The following is a 27339-nucleotide window of genomic DNA, read 5'->3' on the forward strand; positions in this document are numbered from 1 at the left end:
AGCACTTTAATATATTCAAAGATTCTCTGTAATGAATTAGTCAGAACCTCATCATTTTATTACTGCCCTATGTCAAATTGTAATTTAATGCCTATGAGAGGCTGAGACAATTTTATAAAGATTTTTTTTTAACAAACTTTTTTTTTAATCTGAACCTGAAAATGCAGAACAGCAGCTTTTTAAACCTAAAAGACTGTGAGAATTGCATTAGACAGTAAAGTTCGGTGACTTACTCATGGTCACAAAACTAATATGAGCTCAGACAAGATTCTGGACACCTGACACCAAAACTGGTCATTTACCCACCACATTACTCAGCCTCTCAAAAACCAATTAAAATTTTCAAATATTCTGAACACTGAACCATAACCGTCACTATATAAGCTGAAATGCATTTTCTTCATTTTGTCTGATTGTTCATTTATAGCCATTAACACTTGAAATATGAAATTTGCATCACAAACAACTAAGATATCTTTTTAAAGTAATCATCAGTGGTTTTTATAAAGCATGACACAAATTGTTTAAAACAGTATAAAATAATTATAAAAAACAAAAACACTTACTGTGTAATTCATGATGTATCACATCAACTAAGTTTGGTTCATCTCCCCACCAGAATATCCATAATTCTTTGCAATCTGGTTTGACATCACGGCGCCATACACACAGTAGATTGGCTTGCAGGCAGCGAATGAAACTTAACAGGATAGGATCATCCTGGGCAGGGGCTGAAATGATGGGCCCACAGTCCCCGTGCCCTCCAAAATTGTATCTACGCCATTTGATTCCAGTGAGTTCAGCCTATAAAATGAGAGAGAAATTAATTATTTTCCAATTGTCTTTTTTAAAAGAATCACACTGTATCATGTCATCTTTTATTTGATAGGTTTAAAGGTGACCTCTACACTAAGGAGGCCATCATGTATCCAAAAGCATCATATCACAGGGGGAGAATCACACACATACATACACACACACACTCTCACACTTCGTCACACTGTGTATTTGGGGGGGAGGGGTGTATATATATGTATGTATAAAAGTAAATTAAATGCCATGATTTCTACATAAATCCATTGGCCCAAATAATCATCATAATTTTGATTCACCATATAATTTTATTATTATATCCTAAGAATCTAAAGGAGAACCTAAAACCTTTCTTAGTAAAAACACAATTTATTCACCAAGGAAGATCTCTAGTATCCAAGATGTCAAGAGTATTTAAGAATCAAAACTTCTTTATAAAACTGTAAGGAGGGTGAAGAAAGTATTCTCAGTCAAATGCATTGACCTATCTTCTAGAACGTAAGAAAAAGAAACAGAGAGAGACAGAGAAGCAACTTCTCATCAGGGAAGAAAAAACTATAAATCACCTTTTTAAGTTTGCTTTTAAAATTGTATTTTATTTTCCAAGTTCCTTTTTGCTATGTTTAACTAACAGAAAGTTCGGACACTTATCAATAAATTTGGTAACTGTTTTTTGGATTAGTATTATATATAACCAATGCTGAATTTTCAAAAAATGAACAGGGAGAAAAGTGGTCAAGAAAAATTAATGAAAAGAACTAGACCAGAAATCCTGGAGGCAAGAGTACCATATACATAACCAAATGAGACTCATCTAAGCTAAAATTAATGTTTTGAACTTTTAAAGGACCTGGCAATCCAAAGAATACTTTATACACAAAAACTAGCCACATTCAAAATGTTAAACATTGAAATATAACAACACTAAACTGAACATCAAGTGGATTAGTCAAGGCAAGGAAATTTGCCACAGGAAAAAGTGTCTGAAACTGAATTTAGCTTCAGCTCTTCCTGGCAGGGCCCAGTGTTCTTTCTACTGTTCTATCTACAACTTACTGGGCAAACTTGTTATTTTATACTTGAAAACTGTATTTAACCATAATCTGTAATAAAGATCTGGCCCCACACACACAAAAGCGCATGGAAAAATGAAGAGAAAGGGTTCATGCTTTCAGGAATGTTGTGACACTATAATAGAAGAACCTTAAGACTTCTCCCCCAGGCTGATACACAGCCCCATTAAATGGACCTTGGCCCTTTGCCTCTGAATTTGTTCTTTAGGTGAAGGGATTAGAGGCTGAGTTTCAATAGGTCAAGAGAGTAAAACCTCTATGTATAAAGTATTATTAATAGTCTTATTATTATCATTATTTTTATGGTACATAATGTCATTCAGTCATTTCATTGTGCCTGAGAAAAGAGTGGTTTATCATTTCCTTCTCCAGTTTATTTCACAGATAAGGAAATTGAGGCAAAGAGGGCAATTTGCCCCAGGGTCACATAGACCAATAAATGTCTAATGCTAGATCTGAATATCCACTGAGTTGCCTAGTGTAATATAATTTCAAATTCCTGATTGAAAAACACAGGATTAAAATAATTGTTCCTCTTTTATTTAAGGCCAAATTTATGTTGTCTCTAATCTACTACAAATATCACAAAGAAACTATAAATAAATTTAACAATGATTTTTTTTCTGTGTAATTTTGCAATCTTCCTAAACTACTAAATGAACTTGGTGCCTAAAACATTTAACCAAAATATGAAGAAATTAAATAGATACATTTAGGTATTCATTCAATTGAACCAACATTTATTGAACATTATGTGGCTAGGAATTCGACAGCAAAAACAAAACAATTTCTACTTCAAGTATCATAGAATAGCATTTCAGAGGGGGAGAACACATCCAGAGATAAGTGGGAACAAAATAAATACTAAGTAATTTTCAGCAGAGGAAAAGGCACCAACAACTGGGGAAGGGAGGGGAATATAAAAAGCCTCTTAATAATGTGTGTTGTGTTTAGAATGAATCTAGAGAGTATCTATGCCATTTCAAGAGAAAAATATTTGAAATAAATAACATGACACGGTATAAACATTCAATGAACAAGTCAAGAAGCACTTATTAAGGCCTAAAATCAAGCAAGCAAGCCATCTACTGAGCTGAGCTCTTGGGATGCAAAAAGAGACCCTCCAGGACCTTGCAATTTAAGTGGGGAGACAACAAATATATACAAAGCAAGTTATGTACTACATAAGCAGGCAGAATTTAGTTGGAGACTCGGAGAGAGAAGAGAAAGCCAGGGACAACCAGAGAGAATCCCTAGAGCCAAAAGATAGAGAGGGCAGCTAGGCAGCACAGTAAATAAAGAATTGGGGCTCAAAGCTGATCTCAGACACTTCCTGGCTGTGTGACCCTGACCATGTTATTTCACTCTTTGTGCCTCAGTTTTCTGATCTATAAAAAGAAGGAAATGGGAAACCACTCCAGGAAGTCAAGAAAAGCTGGATATGACTAAATAAAAACAAGGGATGGAGAGCTCTCACCACACTCCTGTGGTGGCTATTGCAACAATGTAGACATGGGGTAAGCCACATAGAGCAATGTGTCCAAGGGGAGGAGGAGGTCAAGGCCAGAGATGTTGCAAGGATGAAGTCAGCAGGCCTTGAGGGTTAGAGGTGGTGAGGAGACCAGGATGACTGGGGGATGCTCCTGCCTTCAATGGTAATAGGCAAAGAAGGGAATGGGGGGAGAGGTAAGCTGAATGGGCAGTATGATTTGGGGGGAGGGGGGAAAAGGGCGTAGAACTACGGGCACTAGGCTAAGCCCGAGGAATTCAAAGAAAGGGGGGAAAAAACAGTTCCTACCCTGGAGGGTAACATGCAAACATACAAAGTTATACAGAGGATAAATTTAAAATGATCAGTTGAGGGAAATCAACTTGGCCTAGGAAAAGCTTCTTGAAGTTGAGATTTTAGCAAAGACTTAAAGGTAGCCAGAGAAATCAGGGGCAGAATGGAAGGAATGGAATTTCAAGAATGGGAAACAAGCAATGAAAATGCCTGGAATCAAGTGAGTGTCTGCTGCAAGAAGCAACAAAGACGGCCAGCATTCATGGGGCAGTGTAAAAAGACTAGATCCCAGAGGAAATAAGGAACCCCTGAAGTTTACAGAATAGTAACAAGATCACTTTCAAAGTTATGGGGAGAATGACCTCCACTAAGGAGAATCTTGAGATAGGGATACCACCAGCAACTCTCTAATAAAAAGGTGACAAGGACTTGCATGGAGTAGTGGCAGTATCACAAGGTGATCTGTGACCTGACAACAGACAACAAAGCTTCGGCTTCAGATGCCTGTTATGTCTGGAAGGAGGGTAAGACTCATTAAGAGGAAAGTTAGAAGGAAGGGAAAGCTTTGGGACAGAGAGAATGAGATATGGTCAGTTTAAGATACTTGTGGGATATTCAGATGTCCAACTGGCTGTTGAACAGATGGAGGTCAGGAGAGGTCTGAACTGGATAAACAGACCTGGGAATCACATACTCAACAACTAAGTCCATTGGAGCTGATCAAATCACACAACAAGCCAATTACTATATAGAGGAAGCAGAGAAGAGGATCCAAGACGCAGATCTTAGAGGACATCCACAGCTAATGACCATGATCTATACAACAATGCATGAAGAGACTGAGGTATGATGGTCAGACAGGTTGGAAAGACGATATAAAAAGAGAGTGTATCAAAAAAGAATGATCAACAGTATTGAAGTAATGCTTGAGAGAGAAAAAGCCATGCGATTTGGTGATTAAAATACCATAGATGAACTGTGGAGAGAACACAGCTCCCAAGCATGTCTTGAAATAAAAGCAATAGATAATTTTTTTGAGGAATTTTGAGGAATCTGTTGTCAATTTGTCTTAGGATTTCTGAGAAAATTAACTGACAGATTCTCCCATTTTGAACTGTTCAGAACAGTGTGATTAAATAAGATATATAATCCAAAGACAAATAGAAGATATCTTCAATAACATCAGTTTGCTTCAGATTTGTTTATGTAGGTGTTTTAATGTCCTGTCTTTTACAAAGAAGATGCTACTGACTTATAATCTACCAAGCCAAAAGCTTTAAAGTATTTTTTTTTTCCATTAGTGGCAATTAATTTACACTGACCCATGGATACTCTCTCACCCAGTTCCCTTGGGGCCGATAGTATACATTTGTCAAGAAAAGTTCTTGGGGTTAAATGTACAGTGGGCAGTCATGGAAAAAAGGAAAACTAACTAGCTATTATTATTATTATTATTATTATTATTATTATTATTATTATTATTATCATATTACTAGCTAGCATTTATATTAGCACATCAAGTTTTGCAAATATTTTAGAAATACTATTTTTTCTTTTACTCAACAGTACTAAAGCAGTTTGAAGTTAAATTCAGAGTTAAATTCTTATTCAGAGTCACAGAGTTAGGTGTCTTGAGGGCACATCTGAACCCAGGACTTCCTTACTTCAGGCCTCCCCTGAAGTCTATACAGCACATGAAACTCTGAGGCAGAATTCCTGTTCCAAGATTTGTCAGTACCTTGCTGTGACCTGGATGAGCTCTAAGGTATTTTCCAGGTTGCTAGTGCTGACCCTCTGACCCACAGTCATTTCTGTTCACTTCTCTTGAGCATCAGTTTCCTTACCTTTCACACAAAAGTGTTAAAAAAAAAAAAACCGCTCAGGTCTCAACCACATGAAATAGTTCTGATCCTACGATCAGAGGTACATTGCCTTGGTATTAGCAGTAGAGGATCATAGCCAATTTTACAACAACCGAGTTCAGCAGAGCAGAGTATACATCACCCTGCTTTATTCTCTACTTTCCCAAAACTCCCCCAAATCCATGTCCTTCTCCTAACACACACCTGCCACTACACACACTCATATTCCCTGACAACATATAACACCAAAATAATACATCCATCTGCAATTCCCATTCATGGTTTTGGCCACATTCCTTTGGGGAGCCCTACTGTCTGTTGTTTAGTCTCCCTCTCCTTTGCATTTATTCATTCCCTATACATCTATTACCAGAGACTCAAAAAGTGTTTTGGTTTAAAGTGACAGGTTGAAGCTCCAAGTGCAAAGTTCTAAACACTGCCAGTTTTAACCTAGTAAACCTGTGGGAGGTAAATGAAAATCCAGGAGGTCTCAGGCCTCTGGGCCTGCTTTTCATAAAGTGGAGCTCTGATCATCAGGTGGATGACTTCATAGCATTGTTTAAAAACTGGAGAAGGCTGACCACTGACAAGCAGAGAAGGCAAATTCCTGAACGGGCTTTCAAATTTTCAGCCTTATCTCACTCACATTACTCCCCTTAGTGTAATTTAATTAGTATAACAGTTACTTCTATGCAAGTCATATCTTACCAATTAAACTGTAAACTCCTTCAGAGAAGCAACTGATCTCTATAATCCCAGGTATCAGCATAGGGCTTAAACATAGTAGGCGGTCAATAAGCATTTGTTGTTTGCTGGGGTAGCCAGCTACAGGCTAATAAATCAAATCTTAAGTGAGGAAAAAGTCAAATATTGTTACAAAGTATACTCCTGCTTAGTGTAATCTCAAATAAATATGATTAACAACTCAAAAAGAGATGCATGTTTTATATTAGAAAGCAGACAATATTTTTATAATTTTCCAGTTACATCAGAAATGATTTTGTTATTGTATTCAACAAAATTAACTTGCAAAAAAGGTCATAAAGTCAATGGAAGGTGAATAATATAATGGAGTGGGGATGTATAAGGGAAGGCCAAAATTTTCATTTGACTTTTCTGGGGCTCAGGTTCCTTATCTGAGGTGATTGACTTTAGATTTTCTTTAAAGATCCTTCTAAAACTAAATCATACAATTCTATTAAAACAACTACCACCAATACTTTATTTCTTGCCAAATGAATAGAAGTAATGAAGAATATGACGTATAAGTCAAAAAGAAAGAACATTAGAGGCTAAAGACTTGTGTACCACCCAGAAGTTTTAAAACCTTTATTTCATAAATACTTTATTCTCAAAAAGAATCAATGGTATTGAATACTACAGAAAATAAAACTGATTATATTTTAATAGATAAGAAAAGATTCATTATTGATGTGGCAAAGTCATCCTTGAATCAGTTATCTGACTATAGTCAGACCATTAACTTGTCACATAATCAAAAAAACTAAAACTTGTATTTGAACAAGAAACTGATGATGAAAAATGAGTAACAAAAGAAAAATGACAGGTACCAATTTTAATAATTTATGCATCAGTTTAACCAATGTACATCAGTTACTATAACAAGGGGGAAAAAAGCCTGAAAAGCAACTTAGTCAACAAAAACTTGACTTTAATTGTCAAGTGGAAAGAGAGCAGCAGCCAAAAACATCAGTTTACAAAAAAAAAAAAAAATTATTTACAAAATCTATCATAGAACTAGAGCTGAAAGGGGCATTGGTGATCATTTAGTCTTACCCCTTCATTTTGCAAACAAGGATAGTAAAGCCCACACACACAGTATGGCTTCCCCAAGCTCATAAAAAAGCAATACTTAATACTATTTTTTTTTTTAAGTTTTGAAAGGATTAATAGAATAAACTCAGTTTTAAAAAGAAGACTGGCAAGAAAACCAACTGATAAGCCAAGTGAATTTGTGGACATTTAAGAAAAGACAGTTAAGTTCAGACATTTAAGACTATACAAGAAAAATGGAAAAGATCTGCAAACGATCTTTTTCACACATTTTTTCACCTTCAAGAATAATACAAAAACTACACTTGGGACTCTAATACCACAGTCCCAGGTGGTCTTACAGAGGAGGTAGAAATGGCACTAAAGAGAAAAAAGCTTAGAAAAACAGCCAAATTGGACCACATATACATAAAACAAAATCTGTGCTGGAAGCAGCATAATTATGAAAGCATAAAGGAGTAAATTCTAAAGATAACTGCATAAGGAATAGATACCAAAGATATGGTGATAATCTTATATGTCATTAATAATGAAAAAGGCAGCTGAGAACATTATATGCCTATTTTCTCATCTATACAAAATACAAAATCGCTATTGCGAGTAATATATTACCATGGGCTACATTCTTTTTTGTTGTTGTTATTTGTTTGGTTTGGTTTGGTTTTTGTGAGGCAATAGAGGTTACCTGACTTGCCAAGGTCACACAGCTATTATCTGAGGTCATATTTGAACTGATCCAAGGACCTATACTGCCTCCACTGTGCCGCCTAGCTGTTCCACGGGCTACCTTGTTTTCTATTATTTGATGGAAGGTAGAGAATAATTTTTTAATTTGGTAAAACAAAATGCCATCTTAAAAGAATTCTTTCCACAACATCCACCAAACATCAAAATCATTTCGAGTTTCCTTGAAAATTATAACATACCGATCAGAGAAATGCAAATTAAGACAACTTAAGATATTCCACTACACACCTCTCAGATTGGCTTAAGGAAAGGATAATGACAAATGTTGGAGGGGATGTGGGGCACTGATTACATTGTTGGTGGAACTCTGAACAGATCCAGCCATTCTGGAGAGCAATTTGGAACTATGCTCAAAAAGTTATTAAACTATACAAACTTTTTGATCCAGTAGTATTTCTACTGAGCCTGTATCCCAAAGAGATTTTAAAGGAGGGAAAGAGATCCACATGTGGCAACCCTTTTCGTAGTGGCAAGAAACTAGATACTGAGTGGATCCCCATCAGTTGGAGAATGGCTGAGTTATGCTATATGAATGCTATGGAAACGATTAGCAAGATGATTTCAGAGAAGCCTGGAGAGATTTACATGAACTTATGCTAAGTGAAATGAGCAGAACCAGAAGATCATTGTACACAGCAACAACAAGGGTATATGATAATCAATTTTGATGGATGTGACTCATTTCAACAATGAGGTGATCCAGGCCAGTTCCAGTGATCTCATCACCCAGAGAGGACTGTGGGAACTGAGGTGATTACAACACAGCATTTCACTCTTTGTTGTGGTTAGTTGAATTTTTTATTTAATAAGATTTTTCTTATGCAGCAAGATAATTGCATACATATGTATGCCCATTTTGGATTTAACATATATTTTTACCATGTTTAACATAGATGGACAATGAGTTGGCCCTATAATTAAACAAGGAGAACAAACTGGATGCCTCTGAGAAAATGCCATGCTCCTTCCAAGCTTCTCCCAGAAAAAAAAGGCCTATGTAGGCAAGGACAACAAATGATAAAAAGCCCAAACTTTCGGCTAGTATTCTCATGTTTTCCCAGAAATATAAACCATGTGCCCAAGAGATAGAACCATTAAAGATAAAGCCACAAGATCAAAAGGAGTGTATTTACCCTCCCCCCCCCAAAAAAAAATAAGTCCACATAAATTAACATCAGAGACAGCTGATCTTTAAAGCCTTTGTTTGCTCCCCAATCTTACACTGGGTTTACGCCTGAGGTTCATATTGAGATCCCCTACTGCAGTAGGGATTTTGTTGCTATTTCCTCACCTTCTGCCTGCCTCTGCATTCTAAGTCAGCTCACCCACTTGGGGTATAAGGGTAAAGATGAGGAAGCTGCTGCCTGGGATCCCAAAGGCTGTAGAGGAGAACAACCTCACTACCATCTCCTAATCAATTCAAAAAGCAGCAAAAGTGGATCCGCTTAGTTCGAAATGGAAAAAATGAAAGGCAAGAGAGGAACCAGGGGCAGCCAGAGTGAGAAGCTGCACAAGGGCTGAAAGAAAAGGCTAAAAAACAGCTGGCTAAATACTGCTGATCACTCCAAGGCTACAAAGGTTAGGGTCCAAGCTGATAAATCACCCCAGGTGAAAAGAAACCAGGCAGCTCTGCAGCTTAGCTCAGAGTTACCCAACTATAAAGATGGAAGTCAAAAAGTGAATGATGGAGATGTAGGTGAGAAAGGAGCTGAAATCCCAAAAGTTTTTAAAGGAAAAAAACCTCAACAAAAACCCAGAGTACAAATAGAGACAGAGTTCTAAAATTAAGAAGAATATAAATGCTAAATCCTAAAAGAGAATATAAACATTACAAGAAAAAGTAGAGACCCAATATTGGATTAAATACAGAATCCTTTAGAATCTCAAGAGAGCAAGCATTTCAACAGAGAAATGAAGAGAAAAAAACTCATTTAATATAGCACAAAAAGGTATTACTACTAAAATTCACAACTCATTTAGTAGATTTTTAAAAATAAAGTCAAAGCTGAATTTTTTTTCCAAAGAAGGAAAAGAGACTGATAGATTTAGAATATAAAAGTTCTCAAGTGAAGAGAAGAGAGGGAGTTGGGGAGAGGGGCATGGCTGGGAGGTGAGAGAGCAAAAGGCTACAAAGTTAAAAGAGCAAACAATCTGTTTATTAGCCTCATTAATCTTGAAGATACAATGCATAGTAACATCTTAAGTATCCTAGACCTCTCAGAAAGTATGCAAATCAAAAAATCTGATCACAAATATATTTAAATTTTAAAACAATATCTTGCAAAAAAGACTAACAATTTGTACAAGTAATCATTCACTATGATCAAGCTGGATTTATAACAGGGAAATTATGATGGTTCAAAGAAAAAAAAATAATCAATTTTAAAACCAAAAAATTCAAAAATCACACTATTACCAATAGCTACAGAAACCCTGTGACAAATTATAGTATTCCTTAATTTTCTAAAAAAAGAAAAGCATAAAGATAAAAAGATAAGCATAAAATATGACTAAAACTAGTACTATATACAATGAAACACAAAGTTTCCCAATAAATATAACATCCCCTTTATCCAGTGTTATTTGACATAGTTCTAGAAATGCTAACAGTGGCAAGATGGGAAAAAGAAAGTAAAAGCAAAAGATAATAAGCAAACAGACAAAATTACCCCTACTTGCCAATGACATGACAATTAGAAACTAATGTAGATGATTAACAGTTTCAATATTGGACTACAAAATAAGCCAATAAATTTCTACATAATAACAAAATCTAGAACAAGAACAAGCCCCCTTCAAAATAACTATGATTATATTTTAATATATTTAACATCTACTGGTCATCCTGCCATCTAGGGGAGGGGGGGGGGGGGGGGGGAGTAAGAGGTGAAAAATTGGAACAAGAGGTTTGGCAATTGTTAATGCTGTAAAATTACCCATGTATATATCCTGTAAATAAAAGGCTATTAAATTTTAAAAAATTAAAAAAAAAAAAACTATGAAAGGTATAAGCTATCTGGGCATCACATCCAATATCTGTATAAATAAATGAAATGAAAAGGTATTAATTATTGTGGAGTAATGTGCTGAGTATTAGTGATACAATTACAAAATAATCTATATAGAATTACAGAACTCTTAAGTTTAAAAAAAGAGTAACACATATTCAGTGTTTATCTCAGGGTTATTACCAGTATAAGAAAAAAATGCTACTAGTATATTACATAGTAGTAATTGTCAAAATCAATAGTTGTTCAAAAATAGAAAATGGAAAAGATCAGTTTGACAAGAAAGATCAGAAGTATATGAACTCAATAAGCCTGAAAATAAATAACTAGGTAAGACTTTCCCATTTGATATTAACTACTGGGTGAAACGGAAAATAGTCTGAAAGAAATTAAATTTAGACCAATATCTTTAATGAAATAACATATGCCTTTAAAACTTTAAAAATACTACAGAATGGTTAAATGATTCTTTGTTATCTTATACCAGATGAGATCAAAGTCAAACATAAACAACTATACTAAGAATTTCAGTGAGTGCATGTGGACTTGGAAAACCACATATTAACATTATCTATGTTTTATTGTATTTTTACTCATTTTGCACAATATTTCCTAATGACATTTTAATATGATTCAGACCTGCCACTCAGCCTACATGTTTGACACCTGTCTTACACCAATAAATTCAAAAATCAACATAACCTGAATATTAAAGATAATTTCAGAAAAAAGTATAACAATTATTAATATGTAATGTTAATATACTTTTATAAGTAGATCAGATACCTTTCACAGCTCCATCTAAAGGATAAATTCTTAACAAAATAAAGGATGCATATAATTCAAAAAAGATGAAGCAGGTGACTTCAATTCCATGAAATTGGAAGTGATGAACAAAATCAATAGAATTAGGATAAAAAAAGAAATGATTGGGCAGCAAAAAATCTTTGTACAGCATTCAGCAAAGAAAAATGTCAAACCCTCAACATCCATCCAAAAACGGTTCCAATTTTATGAGTAATAAGGAAATGCAAATCCAAAGAACTCAGGAGTTTCATCTCACACCCAGCAACTGGCAAAAATGATAGGCTTACAATTGCACTGTTGATGGTCCAATGAAATGTCCAACCAATGTAGAAACAACATGGTATTATAATGCAAAGAGAGTGACCAAAATGCTCACTCTTTGACCCAGGGATTTCACTGCCAGAAATATCCCCCAAAGAGCTTAATGACAAAAGGAAAGACACCTCCCTCCCGCCATAAACACCAAAAATTTTATAGCAATAATTTCTATATGGGAAATAAAAATGGAAACAAAGCAGATACCTATTACCTGAGAATGACTAAAGTCTACCTATGCATGTATCCCCCTCTTCCATAGTTCTTACTGCTTCCTAAGTGCAGTGTAAGAACTTTCCATGACATGGTAAATCTCTGCAACTGGTAGGCAGTAGGGACAGAACAGTTAATAATTGAAATTGAAAGCTACAAAATTAGAAAGACTAAGACTGGCCCCAAAGAAGAGATGAGAATATATTACACACACACCCACACACACACCCACACACACACACACACACACACACACCCCAGATGTAGGGGACTATGCACATAATAGCAGACTTCTTTGATGTCTTGTTTAGTTGTGATTAATTTTTTTTTAATAAGGGAGGATTGGGGAGAGGGATTCAATAAAGATTGTAGATGTTACCAGAAGAATGGTAAGGATTTTTTTTTTAATTCTAATAAAGATATACTTATACTTGGATTAAAAATATCAATTTGGATTGTAGTGATGGTAGTTCTTGTTTACTCATTTTTCAGTTGGATCATGATCTCATTTACGGTTTTCTTTTAGCAAAGAAACTAAAATAGTTTACCAATTCCTTCTCCAGCTCATTTACAGCAAACAGGGATAAGTGACTTGTCCAGAGTTTCACAGCTAGATTTGAACACGGGAAGAGGAGTTTTTGTGACTTCAGGCCTAGAACTATCCACTGTACCACTCAGACTGCAATACACTTGAATAAAAAACAGGTGGTTTGAAAAAGATTACTGTCACGCAGTGTGACACGTCAACCAAAACAAAAGCTAATTTGATTTTGGGCTTCATTAACAGTAATGTCTTTTTAGGAAAGTGAAGCTAATAATATACCTCTGTGCTTTAGCATTCTAAGGATGTATTCTGTACTGGGTAACAGTTTAAGGAGGATTTTGATAAGCTAAATAGCACCTAGAAAGGGAATAAAGGATAATAAATATCCTTGAAGTCCATATGGGCCAGGTGATGAATGGTGGAAGAAATTGGGCATGATTAACTGGAAAATAAGAAAAGACTAGGGGCAGGTATATATTTAAGGAATTAGCTATTGTGTGGAAGAGAGATGAGACTTTTCTTTGACCCCAGATGGCAGAACCAGGAGTAATAAGTTGCAATAAGACAAATTTAAGCTTATTATCAAGAAAAAGTCATTAGTGGTGGCCAAAACTTCCATGACCCGTCTCTAGAACTAATGGATTTCCAAATGGAAGTTATCAAGTAGAAACTGGATGACCATTTCATGAATGGAGACTCTCTTCACATAGGCCTAGACACTTCCTACGTAGACTTAAAAAAACCTTCCAGCCTCTCAGTTCTCTATTCCACCCTTCACAGCTAACAAACTGACCTTACTAAAATATACAGTAGAGCTTGATATGAATGCAAATTCTTCTACTTGGCCTGGAAAGTTCTTTATAATTGACTCCAGTTTGCCTAATCAGTTCCTGAAACTTATTTTATGCATTTTTCATGCACTTGAGTCCAAGTCCAGCCTCTCCTCCCAGCTATGACCCCCAAACATGGTCCTCCAGCTCCTATGTCTGAGTGCTTTCTTGCTCACCTCTTCTCTGAAAGTTCAGTTTCCTTTCAAATTGAGCCCCAAGTATCATCTAGGTGTGTTTCCTTCTGTCTCCAATTACCTTTTGTTTGCCTATTTATATGTTATATCCCCTCAATTAAATGTAAATACAAAGGTAAGGTTTTTCATTTGTGTCTATGTCCCCAATCTAAAATGCTTTCTACAAAATATACAGGGAGTTAGGCATAGTGGATAGATTCGCCAGGCCACATAGTCAGAAAGACATCTTCCTGAGTTTAACTTAAGATACATCCAGCTGGATGACCTTGAGCTAGAAAAGGAAATGGCGAGCCACTTGCTGGGCTAAGAAAACACCTCAAATGGAATTATGAAGTTATCATTGAACAAAAAACAAACAAACTTGAAAGGATGAAGACCTTTTCTTCTGCTGTAAAAAGCAACTTCACAAAAACTGCCCGAATAGTAGGGCATAAAAACCTCACAACCAAATGCAGAAAAATAGAAATTTTAAATGTACCATAATGTAATAAAAATTATATTTAATAAAGAAACATGAAACTATAAAGGTCAACTAGAAACTAAATAACTGAATCCTAAAGAATGAGCGAGTCAAAGAACAAATTGTAGAAACAACCAATACTTTCATTAAAAAGAATGACAATGAGACAACATTCAAAAATTTGTGGGATGCAGCCAAAGCAGAACTAGGAAAATTTATTATCTCTAAATATGCACATCAATAACAGAAAGAGAAGATCAATGAACTGGACATATAACTAAAAAAAAAAAATAAGAAAGAAAAGAAAAGGAAGAAAGAAAGAACAAAGAAAGAAGAAAGATCCCCAATTAAATACCAAGGTGAATGTGATTAACAACAACCAAAAAAAAAAAAAAAAAAAAAAAACCTAAAAAAAAAAAAAAAGAAAATTAAAAAACAAAAACAAAAAAAAAAAAAAAAAAAAAACAACCTTAATGAACTGAAAAGTAAAACTAGGAACTGGTTTTTAAAAGGGAAATTATTAGCAGTTACTTTGCTCAGTAATACTGACAATCTAAGTGAAATGAATGAGTATTTACAAAAATAGATTGCTCAAATTAACAGAAGAGAAAACACAATACTTCAATAACCAACCCTATTTTAGAAAAATACATTTTATATCTATGCTTACTTAATAAGCTCCTTAAGAAAAAACTTCAGGACTAAATGGATTCACGAGTAAATCTTACCAAACATTTTAGGAACAATTAATCCCAATAACATATAAACTATTTGAAAAATTATGTAAAGGAATCCCAACAAATTCCTTTTATCATACAAATATGGTTTTGATATCTAAACCAGGGAGAGCAAAAGCAGAAGGAAAACTATAAACCAATTTCCTTAATGGATACAAAATTTCAATTAAAAAAAAATACCAGGAAGGAAATTACAACAATATATCACAAAGATCATATACTATGAACAGGTAGGATTTATAGTAGAGAATGAAGGACTGGTTCAACATTAGGAAAACTATCAACATAACTGACCATATCAGTAACAATAACAACAGAATTCATTTGGATATCTCAATAGATGAAGAAAAAGCTTTTTAACAAAATACAATCCCCACTTCCTCTTAAAAACACTAGAAAGCATAGCAATCAACCCTTCTTAAAAATGTCTAAAACCCAAAGCAAGCATTATCAGGGATAAACCCTACACCTTCCAAGCAAATCAAGAGTGAAGTAAGAAAATCCATTATTACTTCTATTATTCAACATTATACTAGAAATGCTACCTATAACAATAAGAAAAAGAAATTGAAGAACTGAAAATAGGTAATAAGGAAATAAAACTATCACTCTGCATATGATATGAAGGTATACTTAGAGAATCCTAGGGAATCTAATTGAAAACTGGAAAGCAGTTTGACAGAAGCTGGGCAGACAACTCATACTGAATACAAGATAAGGTCAAATGGATAAATGATTTAGACATAGTGATATAATAAGTAAATTGCGGGAGCACAGAAAAACGTCCCAGTCAGATCTATGGATAAGGCTCTAACAAAAGATGGAGAGGATTACGGGAAGCAAGAGATACTTTTTATTACATGAAATTAAAGTGGTTTTGCACAAACAAAACCAATGCAATCAAAATTAGAAACGGGAAGAAATTTAGAGCAAGTTTCTCTGGCAAAGGGCTCACTTCTCAAATATATAGGGAAATGAGCCAAATGTATTTTTTTTAAAGCCATTTCCCAGCTGATAAGTGGTCAAAGGAAATAAATACGCAATTTTCAGAAGAAATCAACAGTCACATAACAAATGCTCTAAATCACTACAGATTAGAGAAAAGTAAATTAAAACAACTCTAATATGCCATTACATATTATTTTGACTAAAATAAAAAGGAAAATAAAAATTCTGAAAGGGACAAAGAAAAATTGAGATACTAGCGCACTCTTGGTGGAGTTGGAATTGGGAACTAGTCTTAACTACTCTGGAAAACAATTTGGGACAATACTCAAAGAGCTACAAAAGTTCTATATCCCAAATAAAGAAAAGAATCTATGCACACAAAAATATTTACAGTAGCTCATTTTGTGGTGGCAAATAACTAAATGTTGAAGGAATACCCATCTATTAGGGAATGGTAGAACAAATTGTGGTAGATGATTATGATGGAGTACTATTATGCTGTAAGAAATGACAAGCAGGATGGTTTCAGAAAAACCTGGGGAACTTATATGAACCAATATAAAGTGAAATAAGCAGAACCAAGAGAACACCACACAGTATGGGCAAAATTGTAAGGCAGATCAATTGTGAAAGACTATGGTACTCTAATCCAGACAATGATTCAAAACAATTCCAAAGGACCCATGTTTGAAAAAATGCCATCCACCTCCAGAGAGAGAACTAATGGATTGATTTTTTATTGTTGTATCTTGTGTTTTCTTTTACAACATGACTAATATGGAAATATGTTTTGCATGAAATCACATTTATAATCAAAATCAAATTGCTTGCCTTCTCAATGAAAAGAAATGACTAAAAATTTTACATATAATTGAGAAATATTTCATGAAATAAATAGAAATTTAAAAAAAAACAACCACTTAATAAATTACTGAATTAAATTTACTGAGGTATGGTACTATATTCATTTTAGTGATGATGTCTTTGTGGCCCAGAGAGATCATACTGCAAATTTACAAAGCTGATGGAATAGAAACCTCAAGCTTCAATCTTCTATTATAGTTCTTTTTCAACTACAAGTTAGTTCCCTAGTGAGGGAAAACATAACTCAATATGTTAAAGAAACAGAATCCCTCAGCTGGAGAGGAATTTAAGAAAAATGACAACCAGAGATACAGGCTAAGCCTGTATCTTTTGGGCAACCAAATGGGAAACAACCTACCAGGGTTAGGTAGAAAAACCAGCCAGTCAAAAATCAAATTCTCTACCATAGCAAGGAGAGTATAGCAAATCATTCCAAAGCACATGTATTCTTTATTCCTGGTAGTAGTAGAGGTGACAGCTGAGGTAAAGACAACAACCGAACAAAAAAGAGGCCAGCAGATATCTCATGGCAGTACTGAAAAACTGCTCAGTCCAAAACTGAGAACTATCTCAAAACAAGATTACACAAATTGTCACTTTGTAACCAGCTTTTAGCCCAAAAGAGGATACAGGGAAAAATCATAGTATCTCATTTTAAAAGAGATTCAAAACCTGAGGCAGAGGCCCTCCCTGTCCCACATACATGAAATGGTTTGTGCTGCTTGTTTGTGACTCAACAATTCTAAAATCTGACTCTTGCCTTAGCTCTGGTCTCATTCCTCTCCCTTAACTGCTGCAGCAACCTCCAAACGAGTCTCCCCAACTCAAATGTCACAGATGGGACCCAAGTGGCCTGTCTTCCTCGAACAACCACAGTGCTCCCACCCCCTTTAGGATAATAGAATGAACTGTTCGTTCCCCAAAGACCTCTTCAAACTCCTTCCCCTAACCCCACCCCACACCTCTGGCCTGGCTAGTGCTCATTCAGAGAAACTTCTGCCTCAAAGAGTTTCTTTCAGTCTGAAACACTACAGCTGAAACACTACCCTCCTTATAAAGCCTTTCCTGATTTCCCCCACCAAAAGCTAGTAGAGTACCCTCCTCCCAAATTATCCTGTACTTAACTACTTTGTATTTCTATATATTATCAGTATATTTATCCTAAAGAACATTTATCAGCTACATCTTGTTGTACCTATTGGAATACAGTCTCTTTTCTGAGAAAGTTCTTTAATTTTCTATCCCCAGTATATAATAAATGTCAAACATTTAGTAGATGCAACATAAATTTCTTTTGATTGTTGACAAAGAAAGGAAAGTTAGATGTGGAAATAAAAGAAGAGAAGAAGAATGTCAGTGAAACACTTGAAATGCTCAGAAGAGAGCAGAAGGGACAAAGACTAGCAGGGCACATATTTTGCTTTCATATTGAATTTAGTATCAACTTTTTAAAAATTATATAACAAGTTCATTTTCATACACAATACTTTTTTTTCTGTTGTTCGTATACAGAAATGTGTATTTATGAAGCACAAAAAAAGGAAATTTTAAAAATAAGTGTGATAAAACAAAAAACTTCACATGCTACCCAGATGTCCTATGCAAAAAAAAAAAAAAAAAAAAAAAAAGAAAGAAAGAAATACTCACTATAGTAAATTATAAATCTAACTGGAGGTATATTGATATACATATTTTCTTCCTCCCCAATCCTTTTTAGTTTAAAATCCTTTTGATTAGATTTCCAAGACGCCCAGAAAAATCCAAGCTTTTAGAAGACTTCATCTCTCAGACAAACCTGTGTGATTTAAGAAGTGATTTCAGAAATCCCATTCTCAGACACACCCCTCTTAGGCAGCTGTTCACTTCCTAAATTAATTCTTCTCTTCTATAACCCCCACTTTCAATAGTCAAAAGTGAGGAAAACATAATGTGTCCTTCTGTTCTTTAGTTTTTTGTCTGAAACTTCATAATCATTGAAAATGTTTTTTTTAAGGCTGTTAGTGGAAGTTTTTTGTCTGAAACTTCATAATCATTGAAAATGTTTTTTTTAAGGCTGTTAGTGGAAGTTTTTTGTCTGAAACTTCATAATCATTGAAAATGTTTTTTTTTTAAAGGCTGTTAGTGGAAGTGTGACCAATACTCACATAACTAACTCATCAAATGGTAGTTATCATCTACCATAATAAGATTTGAGCTCTCTATTACATCTTAGGAATATGCCCCAAGAAGACAATACTATTCTACTAGTATCTCAACAGAGTTGTGCAGTATCTCAAGAAGGGAATCACCATTTACTACTACTCTTCTTTCTCCTCTTATGAAATAATTATTTCAGAGTTTATATGGATCCAAATCATTCTGGGAAGATCAAATCTGTTTAAAAACAGAGCTTTAAAAAGCTCTAAATTTGTGGGTCCCTTCCCTTCCATTTCTCCTCTGTAACATTCTGCAATTAAAGAATCATCTGAAAACAAGTGGTTAAATCTTCTACTCCCCACCCCCTTCCCTTCGGAAGCCCATTTTACCACTAACACCTTGCTTGTATTTCCTAAGGAACTCTCCATCACCCTAATTGCCTGAAGAATAGACATTCTACCACTCCATTTGCCTTCTCCTCTAGGAGAAAGAACAGCCTATATACAGGTGGAACACCGAAAAGAGTGATAGGAATAAGCAGTGATAGGAATAAGAATATTTCACACTTTTAGGGCACAATGTCCCTTACATAGTACAGAGTGGTGAAGTTTTTCAGCTTTATTTCATAGGGTATTTACTATATCTATTCATAGGCATTTACATCCTAAGCCCTTCAAGAACCTGGTTAAACTTATAAATTATATATAATTTATTTATTTACTTTAAAAGGTTAAAATTTTTTACAACTAATTGGCACCCTCCCCAATATACTCTTATCATTTTACTTACTCCATTTAAATGTTGCTTTTATCTGTTCTTACTTAACTTGCCTTGGCAGTCGGCTACCCTCATAGTACAATAGAGGAAGCTTTGGACCCTGAAACCTAGGTATAGAATAGCAACGCACCAAAACCACTGCTTCTAATTCTAGTGGAAGTCCTGCAGAATTCATTTAAGGAGCTGTTAAGTTGTAACAGTAAGTTGGCACAAAGTAAGTAATTGATAATTTTTTTTTAATTCATCCTTTTAGGATCTACCTCAATAGATTTCCCTACCCTAATAAACCTAGATTATCTACATCCCTCTTCTTCCCTAAAATTAGGTTTCATATTTCCAAATGCCTGCTCTATCTCTACTGTCTTACAGGATTCTCAAACTTTATAAAGACAAAACTAACACAAAAGTTTCTCTCTTAACTCCTCTTTACTATCCAAGGTCAACATTATCCTACCCAGTCCCACAAGATTCCAAGGTGAGTATCACCTTCAATTCCTCCCTATTTATCAACCCCCCCTCAATATATCCAAGTCTGCCAATTTCACCTTCACTGAATTTCCAAAGCATATTTCCCCCTTCTCTTCTCTGACATTGCCAACACTCAGATGCAGACCCTCAACACCCCAAGCTCAGACTATTCCAGATGGGTGTCTTTTCAGTCTCTCCCTACTTCAATCCATTCAGTCCTCAAAGTGATTTTTCTAAAGCCTAAGTCTAACCATGTCACTTCTCTACCAGCTAACTCCAGTGACTCCCTACTGCTTCCAGAATAAAATACAAAATCTTCTTACATCTTATTTTGACTCCGGATCCCCTACACTTCAATCCTGTAACATAGTCCCTTACTGTTCCACAAACAGGATATCCATTTCTTAATTCTGGGCATCTTTTCTAGCTGTCTCCCATGCCTGGGATGCTATCCTTCATCTCCGCCTACTGCCTTCCCTAACTTCAAGTGCTTGCTCTTCCTGAATACTTATTTCTAATGGCTTAATTGTTTATTTTGTCATTTTGAGAGCTTATCTATACATATCTGCTAGTTGTCTCCTCCATTAGACTGTGAGCTCCTTGAGGGCAAGGATTATCTTTTGCCTTTTTTTCCATTCCCAGCACTTAGCACAATAACTAGTCCACAGTAGGCATAAATTCGGCACGCTATGTATTTTACACTTACTGATTGTCTATTACCTTTTTATTCTAAATCTCACATCCCATAGTCAGTTCCCAAGATGTCTCCATTGTACCTCCTTCAACATCTCATATTCATCTTCCTTCCTCAACTCATATAATCACCAGAATCCAGTCCCTCATCACCTCTCTCTTGCACCATTACATTTGCTTCCTAATTGAACCACATCACTTCCTGACAATTTCCAAACCATGTCCTCCAGCACTATGGCTATTATCCTCATCCTCCTTTCCATAGGAGCCTTTACCTTATCTTGCTCACAAACCAGTCCTCAGTAGCACTTCATGGCCATTTCCAAAGCAAGCACTTTGCCCCACTTCTAGCTTCTCCCCATGTAAATTCCTTGAGGGAAAGGGTAGTCTTAGTTGTTTGTATTGGTATTAACCTGCTTAGCATAGGGACTAATATATAGGAAATATAGGAATATATATAGGAAATACCTAGTCATTCATTTATTTCTTCTCCTTCCCTACCAAGTATCCTCCACAGGGCTACCAAATACCAAGTCCAAATGTAATCCTATCAACTGGCCTCTTCAAGAAGCCCCAATGGTTCCCCATGCCCTAAGGATGAAACATAAGCTCCTCCTCCTGGCATTTAAAAATCTCCATATGCTGGCTCCAAGTCAGTCTCTTCAGAATGATTACACACTCATCATGTACATAATTTACACCCAAATCAAACTAGTCTTCTGTTTTCATACATGATATTTAATTTCCCACCATTGTGCTTTTTCACAGGCTGCCCCCTATTCCTGGAATACTCTTGTGTGGTTCAGAAATGGTGAAGGATCACCATTTATTTAAAAAAAAAAAAAAATAGCCCGAAGAGATCTCTAGAAGCAAAGTTTATACATTCTCCAGAGAAGGGCGTCCCACCCATCCAGCAGACAATGGAAGGGAAGAAGCACCTTCTGAAGCAGGGGCAACACTTTTAATCCCTAAAGCAAATACCCCTCCCACCACTGACCCTCATCCTCATTGGCTGAGGATCTTACATTCCAAACTCAGGAACTACCCAAGAAATTGAGCTTGACCAATAAGTACATACTTGCCCATATTTGACTAAATAGGGAGAAAATGATGTCATGGGAGGATAGCAGGACTTGAGTATGCCCTTGACTCAATCTTCAAAGTCCTTCAGTCTTTTCACAACTGTCTTGAAAGATCTCACCTAATCTTGTTCACTCTCCACTCACTTCAACCTCTTGGAATCCTTTGCTTCCTCAAAGGCTCAGCTCCTTCAAAGTGGTGACTTCTCACCCCCAAATCAACTGTTGATATTTCCTATATAACTTCCATTTTTCTGCATCTATCGGGAGCCTACATCTCCAGGTGAATTAAAAACAAACTCCTCAAGGACACAGACTGAATCACTTTGGTACTTGGATCCCTGAGCCAGGCAGAGTGCCAGGCAGTGGCAGATGTTGCTTGACATAACAAAAATGAAAGACAGCAGACAGACAGCAGCCCCAGTGGTACACTGATAACCCAAAATTATTCACAGAGAAAAGGAGAAATCCTCTAACACTTTAAAGAGGATTTATGGCTATGCACGGGCAAGGATGAACACATGATAAGAAAGCATCAGAGAGTTTCTGGTCTGTGTCAGTGCAAATGGACCCATACACTAATGAGGGCGAGAATCCATAAAAATAGCAAAAGACATAATGCGTACAATGTAATAATAAAAATAAAATAAAATTTAAAGTTATGCTTAAAGGATTTGAACATTGTGAATTCATTCTTAGGTGTAGACTAATAAGCTAGGAGTAGGGTCAAATTGGCTCAAACAGCTGAATAAAATGTGTATTCCTGTTAAAACTTTTAAGATTTTGTGGATCGAAAACAATGATTTTGAAATGAATTAAGTTTTTAAAATGACAGCTTCTAAGTGCTTTTGGTAAAATAATTACAGAAACCTGGATATTATTACATTAAACCAGCTCAAAAATCTCAATATAGAGTATGAAAAACCTCAAATACAAAATGCCTAAAAACAAAAAGGAAAAACTGCTCATAAAAATCAGGGTTCCTTTGGTTAAATTTAAGTGGCCATAAAATTATCTGGTTCAATCTTTTTTTTAAGATGAGCAACTTGAGGCTCAAAAAGGTGATAAGACCAGCCCAAGATTCCAACTTGACCCTACTACCCAATTCAGCACTCTACTTACCACTGTGGATCCAGTCTCTGCTTTAGAGATATACAAGAAAAATTATCTGTTCAGTATAACCCAAGTAATTTTCAATCCAATATTATTTATGTTAAACTACTAAGATTAACTGTTTACATCTTATTATTTTGAATATCACCATATAGTTAAGAACAAATCTTCCCATAGGTTCTTAGAATCCACATTTAAGAATCTATCTGTAGATTCCACTTCTTAAAAACAAAAAAGTTGCTACAAAAATAATCTCAGCTGATACTGTTAACCCCTTGTGCAAATTATACATACTCATGCAATTAAAAGTTGTAAAGTCTTGAAGACTCAAGATCAACATTATTGTTTCAAGCAATAGTGTTCAAATTCCCCACCCTATCTCAACACATTAACAGCCAAGTATTATCTTCACACATCTCCCTCAAAAAAATTTAGAGATATAATTAATTAGTAAAGCCAGATCCAAAACAGGTGTCCCCATTGATGTTCTTCTACCTTCAATTAATATGGAGATGAGTTAAGAAACTATTAGCTGTTCTGCTTGGAACCAAGACCAAACTCTAGCAACAGTTCTCCAGGTAGTAACCCGGTGTGATACAAAGAGGGATGGATCCAGAATGAGAAGGGCCAAAGTCATTTCACATCACTGGGCTTCAGTTTCCCCTTCTGAGTTTTGATTCAGGAACCTTTTCAGTGCTACTTCCCTTTTCAGCTCTGCATCTAAGATCCTATGAATCCTGCTTCTGATCTGTTTCCTTAATTCCTCCTTTAGTGCTTTCTTTCCTCTAGGTGATCTGTAGCCTTAATGGCCTTTTATTTACAGGTTATATGTATGGGTAACTTTACAGCATTAACAATTGCTAAACCTCTTGTTCTAATTTTTCACCGCTTACCTCCCCACCCCCTCCCCCAGATGGCAGGATGACCAGTAGATGTTAAATATATTAAAATATAAATTAGATACACAATAAGTATACATGACCAAACCCTTATTTTGCTGTACAAAAAGAATCAGACTCTTGAAATATTGTACAATTAGCTTGTGAAGGAAATCAAAAATGCAGGTGTATCCCTTCATTTCTACTGCCATTTACTATCATCCAAATCTCCTTTATACAGTGTTTTACACCATCCTCTTCCTTTCACGTCTCTAAATCCTGGCATGTTGGTTTTAAAAAAAAAGTTTCATCACTTTTTTAAAATCACACATAGTATTCAATCCTTTAAAAGTATCCCAAAAGATCGATAAAAATAAAAGGCAGAACTCTATTGATAGTTGCCATTGACAAAGTGCAAAGTGCAAGATATATTACTGAGATGTAAAGAATTTTTTTTTTTAATTTCGCAGATTCAGTATCAAACTTAGGACTTTGTTTCTTTCAGTATAACCACTCTTCAAATGGAAGCTTTGAGGCTCTGACACTGGGTACAGAAATGGTGAAGGATAAAAGAATGAGGGATTCAGGACAAATAGGAGTTATTTCATATATTTTATAGGCAGGTCATCTTTGGGTAATATCTGGATGTAAGACACAACCATTATTATCAATGAGATAAAAGCTAAAAGGGGGCAAAGTACCCGTTTTAAAGATATTACAGAGATCAACAACTTGAACAATTTGCATTAAGAAAAGAAAGTAGCAGAGGTACTAAAGATACACTTATTGCAGTTCCTCAATAAACTATTAAACTGTAAGGCCTTTCCAAAATTACCTCTGATCATCTCCCTGTAGAATCCAGTCTGAATGTTATGATTCAAAGAAAAATGTTCTTTTACTTCTTGATTTGTTATAGGAAAAAAATGGGACATGAATTAATATGATACAAAATTTTTTTTTTATTAAGTAAAATGTCATGAGCTTGGTTATTTGCCCTTTCTGATAAAATATCTACATAGGATGCTACTGTCTTGTCTACAGTTCATTAATTAAATATGGTGTTTGTGTTATAAAGATAGTTATAAAGTAATAAAAAATATGTTTGAAATCATCCTGATATCCTAACTGGCCATTATATTGGGTTGTCTCTAAAGCAATACTATAATCCTGTAACTATATCAAGTATGAAAACAAAACAACAATATGAAATGAGGTCATATGAAAACCAGTGTCAAAATCATATGAAAATGAAGAAAAGGAGAGGGAATGGAACAAAAAATAGTATCTACAGAGTGTAGGCCAGTGATCTTAATTTTGACACTTGGTCAAATTCTAGAAGATAATTATTAAAATAATGATTGCCAAGCATGTAATAAATCAACAAGTATTTGCTATTTGTATTTCCTTCCTTAGCACAATGGCTGGCATGGGATTGGGGGAGACACACAAAACAAGACCCTCCACCCTCAAAAAGCCCACTTTCAAAGGCAAAGTCAAACTTAAAAATACTAAGGAAAGGTTCAGGTCACAAAGAGCTTTCTGTTTCAAAGAGAGAACTTTCTATTTGATCCTGGATATTCTAGGGAGGGGCTAGAAAAGGAAGTAGTGAGCACAGGGATGACATGGCCAGACCTAGGCTACATAAATGTCAGTTTGGCAATGCTATTGAGAGAATAATCAAGATGAGAGGGAGAAAAGGCAATAGGATGGAAGCAAGAGCATATACCAATAATGCCTGTCACTGGGGAGAAGTTGCAATGTGCTAAGATGATGGATGTCTCCACTAAATCAAGGCATTCATTTGGTAGGTCACCTAAGGAAAGATAAACCAGGCCTCAGAAACAAGCCAGGTCAAAATCCATGAGCCCATGAGTACTAGGAATAGGCCTGGAAGTGGCTACCATCTTTCCAACCTGTCCAAAGTAAGAAGACCCAGATTCAAAAATTTTAAAAAGAAAATATACAGGTCTAATACAATTTCCTTCTCTGACAGGGCTATTGAATAGGTAGATCAGAGAAATGTTACAGTTTACCTAAATCTGAACAAATCAACAGACAAAATCTCAATCTTTACTTCACTAGGCCATACCCTAAGACTATCTCTATTTTTCCCTTTTATAATCAAACTCCCAGAAATGATGGGTACACAAATGATGGATACACAATACCCCTACTTGTTTCCTCTTACACTTTTTAACTCCTTCCAATTTGAATTTCTGATACCTTTTCTCCAAAGTTACCAATCTCTTTATTTAAAAAAAAAACAAGAAAGCTTTTCTTCTGCCCCATTCAAATTGACCTTTTAGCTGGTTTTCCACAGCCTTATCCTCTTCAGTGCCTTCCTTGACTTCCAAGGTAGCCTTCTTCCCTCAAGTTCTTTAGATAACTTCAGTAGTGAGTTCTCTAGACAACTTCTCCAATATAGTTTGTATTTACTTTTCTACCTGTTTTTTTGTAAGCTCCCTGCATACATGGACATTTTTTTGTCTCAATTTTCAGTCACTAATTATTGTTGAATATAAGTTCAGAATACTATGGTTAGATTTAAAAATGGTTGGCTCTTAACAGTTAGTAAAGATTCCAACACTCACTAATTGCCAGATGTGGCCCTGGAAGGATGTCTAAATATTGCAGGCATCTTTTTATCAATAATGTAAATGAAGGTAGACTGAGTACACTTATCACATTTGTAAAGAATAATAGCTAATAAACTGAATGACTTAGAACACAAATCGATTTTAATGGGCTAAAATGTTGGACCATGAAACCCAGGATAGGCAGGCACAAAAAGCTTAGAAGCTGCATTTTTGGAGGAGACATCCACATCAATGAGGCTGCAGATTCATTTGAGTTTAAGAAGGATGGACAAAATATAAATAATTAAAATAATTAAATTTAATAAGATAAAACCTGACAGTTTCTAAAAGAAAATAGAAAATAATGAAGGGCATACTGCTGTATTGTGTTGCTGTGTTGATTGTTGTCTGACATACAAAAAAAATTATCTGAGAGATTAAATCAATGACAAAGTCAAGAATGCCTTTGTCTCTCTACTTGTTTCCAGTTTTTTAGATGTCACCAGCTTGTTTGACTAGGACAGGGTGAACCTGTTCTAAATGTTTGCTGTGTGTTCTCATCTGTATACGGTGTTCTGATTTACTATAGATTTCACAAAATCAAAAGAATTTCTGAGTTTCAAAGGA

The 27339-nt window shown here is 35.3% G+C and overlaps 1 protein-coding gene across 4 annotated transcripts in view; it reads right to left on the reverse strand.

The window, feature by feature from the left end:
* Positions 1–27339, reverse strand: part of MED13L (mediator complex subunit 13L) — a 333757-nt gene that overhangs the window by 272659 nt on the left and 33759 nt on the right. For 3 of the 4 annotated variants that reach the window (XM_031948656.1, XM_031948657.1, XM_031948655.1), the window contains exon 2: positions 567–804. In XM_031948656.1, coding sequence (XP_031804516.1) covers positions 567–804 — 238 coding nt within the window. Of the gene's footprint in view, positions 1–566; positions 805–27339 lie in introns of those variants that run through there. The other variant, XM_031948658.1, reaches the window with a different exon arrangement.

The sequence above is a fragment of the Sarcophilus harrisii genome, chromosome 1 (assembly GCF_902635505.1).
Source record: "Sarcophilus harrisii chromosome 1, mSarHar1.11, whole genome shotgun sequence".
NCBI lineage: Eukaryota > Metazoa > Chordata > Mammalia > Dasyuromorphia > Dasyuridae > Sarcophilus > Sarcophilus harrisii.